The sequence below is a fragment of the Triplophysa dalaica genome, chromosome 7 (assembly GCF_015846415.1).
Source record: "Triplophysa dalaica isolate WHDGS20190420 chromosome 7, ASM1584641v1, whole genome shotgun sequence".
Lineage (NCBI taxonomy): Eukaryota > Metazoa > Chordata > Actinopteri > Cypriniformes > Nemacheilidae > Triplophysa > Triplophysa dalaica.
The window spans coordinates 9,196,549-9,205,542 of record NC_079548.1 but is presented as its reverse complement, the minus strand read 5'-3'; the positions used below and the strand labels follow the sequence as shown (position 1 = coordinate 9,205,542).

Here is an 8,994-nt window from a genome sequence, read left to right as displayed (position 1 = left end):
TGAATTTGGTCTGCAACCAAATATGCATTTGGCTTTAGGCTATGTGCATGCCGTAAGTGTCATATTAGGAACATTTAAGGTTTTGTTCAGTTTCTTATATCTTTTTTAGATAGGAAAATCTCCAATACAAGTTACGTTGTGTGCCTACACTTTGGACCAACCACAGTTATGAAAAGAAACTAATAGTTAAACATTTTTATCACGTTTTGTATATAGCTACAGTGTTCTTACAGACAAGTGTACGCAACAAGAAACTCGATTGTACCTTTTTCACTTGCATATAGTGCCCTCTATTGACAAATGCTTGGAAAATTATGATCAGCAAGCGTCTTAAGAATGAAGAGTTAACAATAATGACAAACAGGCAATAGGTAGTACCAAGTCAAGACCAAGACCCGAGTGTGTCGAGACCAAGAAAAGACAAAGACAGACCAGAACAGCCCTTGTCAAATTCATCTGAGAGATCCACTCTACCCTCACCATGAAAAAACTCATAAGAGTAACGCATAGGCTGACAACCACCCAACAAACCAAATGTGGGACAGGCAATCCGTTTTATATGGGACAATGTGAGACATTGAAAGGCAGCGCGATACTGTGACATAACGGAATGAAAACCTTTTAATATATATTTTTTGCTTATAAAAAGTATTTGTTTTAGACCATTCCAACTAAAGCATAATTGAGGCATAGATAAAATGTTATAATACATAAAACAATTTTAATGGCTTATTACACTCTAAAAAAATCCATAAAAAAGAGCACAATGTATTAATATTAAGGAATAATTTTTTACAGTTGTTTTAACTGTATTCAACATTCTCCATTGCATTAACTTGCATTCTAGCATGAACTTAAATGTCCGTAATATAAAGAAAAATGTACTGGTAATTTTCTGCCAGTACTTTATCCGTTTTTTACAGGATTTTTTTACAGTGTAGTTATTATGTTGTAGCATACACTTTGAAGATCTTCTAAAAAAGAGAAAACGAAAGCAATAAAGAACAATCAAATAATGAAAAATGTTTTGGTGACTTTTTATTATGCAAGTTGACATGGGAGAATGCCAATCGATCTGACAGACGTTGCAGCCTCTTGATGACTGAAATCAATGCCTTCTTCACATACATTGGATAAAAGACTTTAAAAAGTCGCGTTTGAATGAGCACGTTGGACACTGTTGTGCACCGGGTTGCTGCTTTTGACACAGCGCTGTTAAATAGTTAAATAAACAATGGCGCAAACAAGCGTCTCGTGTGCGTTTCGGGTAAAAGAACGTGTTTCTTAATATGACTACTAAAAACCAACAGACTGGTGAAAATAAGGGAGATAAACCTATTTACTACATATGCCTGCTTAGAAAAAAAGGTGACACAAATTGTAAACTGTTAACATTTAAACCACAAATTTGATTGAATGTGCAGCTGCTGCCGTTATAATAACAGACGTTGACCGACGCAAGGAATTGTGGGTTATGTAATCAGATTCCATATCAGGTAGTTGTAATTTACAATTTGAATTATGTTACATTTTAAAATACTCGTAATCAGAGTACAGTTACTATTTTATTGTTTCAGATTACATTACATATTACTTTTTTAGTTTTGGTAAGCCTACCACTTTAACTGTTAAGACAACCAACCAACCCACGATATCTCTGCTTATTCATGTTGAAGAACCGGTACTCCACAATATATATTTGATTTGATTTCACATCCTATCTGTTGGATGATAAAACTGCACTTTTAAAGTTAGTGTGTGGTATTTATGTCTATGTAACCTAAGTTTTTGTCTAGAACTTTCCTTACATGGACTGGTTTCACACCGAATGATCTATATACAATTTTCTTAGAAGTGCTGCTTTTTGTGCATTGTATAAAATTCTGTATGAAATGTAATACTTTTTTGTGTTTATTGTTTTTAACAGCTGATTAGCTTTTACTTACCTGTTAAACGAAGATCTCATCTGCAAAAGTTTGACTATGCAGTTGTGCAGTCTTTGGGAAAGCCAAAGGTTAAAGAGGAATACAAAGGAGAGACCAGATAATTTTACCCTGAGGAAATCTCGTCTATGGTCTTGGTGAAGGAGATTGCAGAGGCTTACATTGGACACAAGGTGACAGATGTAGTTATCACATTGCTGCCTACTTCAATGACTCCCAGAGGCAAGCCAAGAAAGATGCTGGAGTAATCGCTGGCCTGAATGTTCTCCGAATCATCAAGGAGCCCACAGCTGCAGCCATTGCCTATGGGCTGGATAAAGGCAAAAGTTCAGAGCGTAACGTCCTGATCTTCGACCTGGCTAGAGGCACATTTGATGTGTCCATCCTGACTATCGAAGATGGCATCCTAGAGGTGAAAGCCACAGCTGGAGACAAACACCTGTGTGGGAAACACTTTGACAACAGCATGGTAAATCATTTTGTAAGAATTCAAGAGAAAACACAAGAAGGACATCAGTCAGAACAAGAAAGCCCTGAGGAGGCTCCATACAGCTTGTGAAAGAGCCAAGAGAACCCTTTCCTTCAGCTCTCAGTCCAGCGTTGATATCGACTCTCTGTATGAGGACATCCATCACCAGAGTAAGGTTTGAAAAGCTGTGCTCAGACCTCTTCAGGGGAAATTCTGCAGGATTTCTTCAATGGAAGAGAGTTGAAGAAGGGTATGTCCTTAGGTGTACTACATTATAATGAGCATATGTGTTATTGTTCTGTGGTTATGCTTCATTATTTCCAAAAGTTGCTGTGTTTAGCGCATGTGGTGGACCATTTATTTTGATTGTGGATCAATACAGTGATTCGCTGTTCAGTTTAGGTGATTGTTGGTTTGAGTTGTTAATTTGAGTATATAGTAATGTTGTTAAATATGTTGTTCTATGAGAATTGGAGATGGAATATTGCAAATTAAAAAATGTTTTTCTGTTAAGAATATCTATATAACAGATGTCAGTGTTGTCAAAATGTTACTCTTGTTTCATCTGCATGTTAAGAAAAATATGGAGAAAGCTTTCTGAATAAACAGTATATTTCAGTTGTGCATTTAGACTATGTGCAGACAATACATTGTATTAAGTTCCATATTTAAAAAGTTCAGTTTATATGTTCCTTTCATGGTATCTTTCTGAATATTTTCAATGAACTTGCAAATTAAATGGCTGTTACACTAGACTGCTGTTTTATAATTGAAATCTATAATGACATGAAATGGTTGAAAGTACTGGTTGTGTAAATATTACCTTTATACAATATCAGTGAAACATTCAAACAAAACTGGTTAAACATTACACAAAGATGATTCTTTTGTATTGCTTAAATGAAAAAATAAAGCAGGTCATAAATAAAAAAATTTTTTTTGTCAAAACAACAAAGAAATTAAAAAATATATATATGAAAAAAACTTGCTCATCTCACAAAAATGTTCCCTCAGAATTTTTTTAACGTGCCATGTAAAGTTGTGCAAGATCTACAAGGTGATGGTCCGAAGCTCTATAAGAGAATGGGCTAATGTTGATGTCCCTAAATAATATATATGTGCCCTGGACAACAAAACAAGTCTTATGGATCAATTTTTCGAGGTTGAGATGTTGACATAATCTGAAAGCTGAATAAATAACCTTTCTATTGATGTATTAGTTGTTAGAATATGACAATATCTGGCTTAGATACAACCATTCAAAACTATGGATTCTGATATTGGAAAAAAACTAAATATTGAGAAAATTGCATTTGAAGTTGTTTATCAGGGGCACTCTGGCAGGCCATTCACTCACAAAAAATTAGGTTTTTATATTTTTAATGTAGGAAATTTACAAATATCTTAATGGAACATGATCTTTACTTAATATCCTAATGATTTTTGGCATAAAAGAAAAATCGATAATTTTGACCCATACAATGTATTTTTGTCTTTTTTTTTAAATGTTCCCATGCTACTTAAGACTGGTTTTGTGATCCAGGGTCACATATATTGAACCAGCAAATGAATTAGGAGAAGGCGAAATGAAGAAAGTGTAAATAAAAACACTCATGTTTTATGCATTATTTGTGTATTTATTACAATAGTTGCATTTAACTATTATAAAAGCAAAACAAGACAAATCCTGATTAAAAGATTGTGGTAAAATTATTTTGACATTCATTAGACATTCGGTTTCATACAAATTAAACTTTTCAATTGTTTTTCTGATTACGCCTGTATTGTTTTTATACTGAATCCTTATTTTTTTACATGTTCAATACACAGTACCTACTTAAATTCATTAAACTCGGATACCGTTTCAGATAAATGTATTAAATCAGCTGTGAAATATTCAAAATATTATTCCCTATAATGCACAAGGTTGTTTTTCTGATAAATAATCAGAAATATTTAAAAACAGTACTGAATCCTTATTTTTATATGTTGAATAGACTGTACTTACACTCATTGAACTCTTACACTGTCTCAGATAAAGGTATCAAAGCAACTGTAAAATGTTACCTTGTCAACGAATGTCTAATGAATGTCGTACGGACTTTACCGCGGTTTATAACGGTCGTTTATCCCATGAAATTCCCTTCCCATCATGGTCCATCTCATCAGACCCCTGTATGTCCTCTTACGCCCCTCTCCACCGATGACGCGCTGCTCTCATTTCCGGCGACCGCAGTCTGTTGTTGAATGTACCGTTCTGTCCAGATTCGGGATGGTACTCGTCAAGCAATAGTGAGTAGCTTTTGCGCCGTACCTCAGTTAGATTTTTACCTACGCTATAGATTCTACGACATGCATCAAGCGGTGTCCGTTTTTACGCATATTCATAAATGGCATAATAAATAGGCGATTTAAACCCCCTGGTTTCGATCGGCTGGTGGTCACTAGCCGCCTAGCCTTCCCGTTACAGACCAAGAGTGTTTTGCGAACCGTTCCCCCGCCAGTCCGGCTATTAACCAACGCACGATACTATGCATCTTTAACAAGACAAATATATCGCGTTTAAACTCCGCCGGATGGGAACGCACTGATTTATTTATAAAGAAACCGGGGCCGGTTAACGACACGCCCGTTACATGGGCTCAGGGCGATGCTGAGTTTGTAATATACAACGCCTGTGTTTTAATAGTGATATTAATGTTTTTAACCTCTCGCATCACTTCTCTTTACAGCCAGGTGCTGTTGCCATGTTCAGTAGAAGAGGTAAGATCGAGCTTCATTGCTATTACGTCTTCTGTAATCAATACCGTTGGAATATTTTCGCTGTATTTCTCTGCATACTTGAACAAATACTAAGACAGCTCTAGTTTTGTTTGCCCATTTAATACCGACAAGCCTTCTGGGTTGACTTTGTTAATCTACAGTGTAAACAATTGGTTAGTTACTTATGTAATGCACTTCTTCCCCCTCCCAGTACCAGGTTGGCCAACTGTACTCTGTTGCAGAGGCCAGTAAGAATAACACAGGTGGAGGAGAGGGAATCGAGGTCCTCCGAAATGAACCTTACGAGAAGGACGGAGAGAAGGGCCAGTATACCCACAAGATCTACCACATACACAGGTATGTGCTGTTTTCTTTCCAACGCTCGGTTTAACTGTTGTTTTGGGATCAAATATACTCTTCAAAACTTTCCAAACTACAACTCCAGTAACGTCGTCATATTTTTGTTAAAAACATTGAACACCATCAAAACACAATGATACACATTGAGGTAACTATATGGAAAGAGTTAATATTAAATGATGGTTCCCATTGTGACAACTTACCCCACTTTCCACTGCAGTAATAGAAATGTTACATTTACTTATCTCTCCTGTCTTTTTAATATTTGTCTTTTGCAGCAAGGTTCCCGGTTTTATTCAGATGTTTGCACCAGAAGGAGCTCTGGTTTTTCACGAGAAAGCCTGGAATGCCTACCCCTACTGTCGTACTAGTAAGTACTACATACGTTGCACTGGACTGATCCTTCATGAGATTGTGCTCTATATGCTCTGTGCTTGTGTTACTAAACTGGGATTGTGTTTTGAAACAAAATACCTTTACTGACTGTCAATCTCCTTTTTTCTCTCCCACTAAATTGATTGTGGAACACTACAGTTGTTACAGTAAGTGAATTTTGACACCGTCATACTCTGAGGTCATTTAAGACTACTCCTAGGTCAATTTTGCTGAATCACAGTTTAGTTGAGCTGTTTTGGGAAGATATCTAAATATTGCATTATTAAATAGCAATAAAGGCTATCGTTTGACATGCTATGCTTTTGCTTTTCAGAATGAGTATATGAAAGATGACTTCTTCATTAAAATCGAAACCTGGCATAAACCTGACATAGGAACAACTGAGAATGTAAGTTTAATACAAAGTTATAAAAATATGTATTATCAAGTATACATGTTCCATAAATGTTCTTAAAAATGTTGTTTTTTTGCTTTCAATCTATATAAAAATAAATTATATACTCACACTTCCCATAAATGTAGTCTCCACTAGTTTGTAAACTCCCAGCATGCATTGCAGCATAACTAATTTATGCGATTACTGTTATGGATTTAGTGTTTTACGGTTTGCTGCTTTAATTTATGCAGTTATTGATATTTTCTCTGTTACTTGTCACATTTGTTGTGTGGTGATGTTCTGGGCTCACCTTTTAACTTGATGTCTTGTGATAAAATGCTTTGTCTCTGTTGAAAATGAAATGATGGCAAACTAAATGTTTCTCGTGGAAGAGTTGTTGACGGAACTCAATATTGCAAATGCATTCTGCTTCGCTATTTGAAACACATTCATTTTTGGATTATTAACTGCTAGGAAAAACCTATAAAGCCAATATTTTTAATATAATGTTTTGATCTTCCTCTGACACAGCCTCACGGTCTTCCTCCTGAAGAGTGGGAGGAGATTGAGATTGTTCCGATCGATATAGCCGACCGCTCTCAGGTGGATGATGTGGTGAGTTGAATTAGAAAAGTTTTTATTATTTTTCTTTATTGTCTTGGTGTATGTTTATTTTTTAACCCATAAATGTTGCATAACGTCTAAACACGGAGTCATACCACTATTTCCGTTTAATTTCTCAGGATTATAAACCGGATGAGGACCCTGCCATCTATCACTCTGAGAAAACTAGCAGAGGACCTCTTGGACCTGAATGGAAGGTATTCATGACCACATGCACTCACATTTATAAAGATTCACTATGATTCTCATTCACAAATGTCTTTAATGAATGAAATCCGTTAAAGAATGACGAACTGTCACCTGCATCCATGTCTCCTCAGAAAGAGCTTCACAATGGTAATTGTCCCTATATGACAGCGTATAAGCTGGTGACGGTTCATTTCCGCTGGTGGGGACTACAGGGACGCGTGGAGAACTTCATTCATAAGGTGAGCCATCAGCATCCTATAATAATGTATGTGCTGTTGTCATGACGCTGATCTTCTTACAGTAACACCAATCTCTTTCTTTTGAGTAGCAGGAGAAAAGGCTTTTTACTAATTTCCACCGGCAGCTGTTTTGTTGGCTGGACCGCTGGGTGGACTTAACTATGGATGACATTCGCCGGATGGAAGAAGAGACGCAGAGGGAGCTGGATCAGGTACTTATTACTATGGGAACCATGTAATGCAGTCCTGCGAGTAATGAAAGGACCTAGATTTATTTTAGATTTATATTGCAGAGCAAATAGCGACAGGGTTAATACGGTTAATCATTTACTTTGATAAAAAACAAATTGGACCAAAACAAGGTTGCGATAGACACATGTGAGAAACGGTTATATGGTACGCATTTAGGCTAAATGCCACTATTATTTTATTTTCAGATGCGCAGCCAAGGGACTGTGAGAGGGATGAAAGCCGGAGAGGACTAAGAGATTCAAGAATGAAGGAAACAAAATAGGGGCTACTTTTTATTTGACCTCCTTCAGTCCTCATGGCCAATCGCAGCGTGCCACATCATCAAGCCCTTCCAAACAGGAAATTGTCATCCCTCACCCAGGATATGTCCATTGAGTGTGAATGTTGGTGTGAATGTGTACAGTATGCATGTGTATCCGTGATTGTGCAGTGTGACTTTACACCTCATCATTTGCTGCCAATTTCTTAGGGATTCACTTAAGATACATTAAGTGACGCCGGCATTTCTTTTTATAATAATTATAACTGTTTAATGGTTTTTGGTTCATTTTGCAACCATCAGCTTTTTACTGAATGCACAAGTGGAGTTATGAATCCCGAGCTTGTTTCACCAATGAAACATTTCACTACGTGTATTTTGACTATAAATAAATAAATGACTGAGTAATTTCTTTCCTAATTCTGTTACGTTGGTCATGTTGTTTGGAAAATGCCTCAAGGATCATTATCAGAAAATGGACAAAACATGGAACTAAGGAGCTTGTTTTATTCATATGAAGGTCAAAGCATAACGGTTTTCTGGTAGTCTTTGGTTTGGTTCTGCACTGGCTGGAGTGCAGTGGATGGCTGTTTCTTTTGTAAGATGAGTGTAAGAGCATTGAAACCCCTCCCACCTTTGACTGACATGCCGCAGGACATGCCTCTCCATTTAGACGAGGATGGCCTGAATTTCAAAGTTCAATTTACAATACTGTAACAACAAATAAAAAATGTCATCGACTACCATGAGCTGCCTGCGTTTGATTCTTATCAGTTTGGGTCCTTTCATTTGGGTGTAACAAAGATTACAAAATTCTCACATTGAGCGCAAAAACAGCGGCCTCTAGTGACTAGGTTGTGTTAAATGTCAGATTTTTCTGAGAATGTAATGTGGTATTTTCATTGCCTTCCTGTTTAGTTTCAGACAACAGTCATTTACTTTGCTGCGGGGATAAAACTGTTCTGCAAGAGTATGGCCAAGGAAAAAAAGATTTCAAGTCCCTTTACAGTTTTAATAGAGCGATGAGAACAGAAATCCTGTTATATCATCTAATTGGAATATTTAATATATATATATATACATAAAAGATTATGGCCTATGGGGATTGAAAAAAGACGAAAAAA

At 36.5% G+C, this 8,994-nt stretch overlaps 2 protein-coding genes across 2 annotated transcripts; both read left to right on the top strand.

Moving 5' to 3' along the window:
- The first annotated feature begins 1,089 nt into the window (after nucleotides 1–1,089).
- Nucleotides 1,090–2,882, top strand: LOC130425620 (heat shock 70 kDa protein-like). Its single transcript, XM_056751929.1, is given in 4 exon segments — nucleotides 1,090–1,368; nucleotides 1,928–2,138; nucleotides 2,141–2,426; nucleotides 2,428–2,882. Coding segments are annotated over 3 exon segments (519 nt in total). The 5' UTR covers nucleotides 1,090–1,368; nucleotides 1,928–2,071; the 3' UTR covers nucleotides 2,594–2,882.
- A 1,699-nt stretch (nucleotides 2,883–4,581) lies between these two features.
- On the top strand, nucleotides 4,582–8,614 carry pitpnbl (phosphatidylinositol transfer protein, beta, like). The gene is made up of 11 exons (XM_056751941.1): nucleotides 4,582–4,704; nucleotides 5,145–5,175; nucleotides 5,387–5,532; nucleotides 5,814–5,905; nucleotides 6,070–6,077; nucleotides 6,245–6,319; nucleotides 6,839–6,922; nucleotides 7,051–7,128; nucleotides 7,252–7,359; nucleotides 7,449–7,571; nucleotides 7,797–8,614. The coding sequence occupies exons 1-11, from the start codon at nucleotides 4,616–4,618 to the stop codon at nucleotides 7,842–7,844; spliced, it is 882 nt and encodes a 293-aa protein (XP_056607919.1). The 5' UTR covers nucleotides 4,582–4,615; the 3' UTR covers nucleotides 7,845–8,614.
- Nucleotides 8,615–8,994: the final 380 nt, after the last annotated feature.

Coding starts and splice junctions, on each gene's coding strand:
- pitpnbl (XM_056751941.1), top strand. CDS start 4,616: ATGACGCGCTGCTCTCATTTCCGGCGACCGCAGTCTGTTGTTGAATGT. Junction 4,705..5,144: donor ATGGTACTCGTCAAGCAATA/GTGAGTAGCTTT, acceptor TTCTCTTTACAG/CCAGGTGCTGTTGCCATGTT. Junction 6,923..7,050: donor GCTCTCAGGTGGATGATGTG/GTGAGTTGAATT, acceptor TTAATTTCTCAG/GATTATAAACCGGATGAGGA.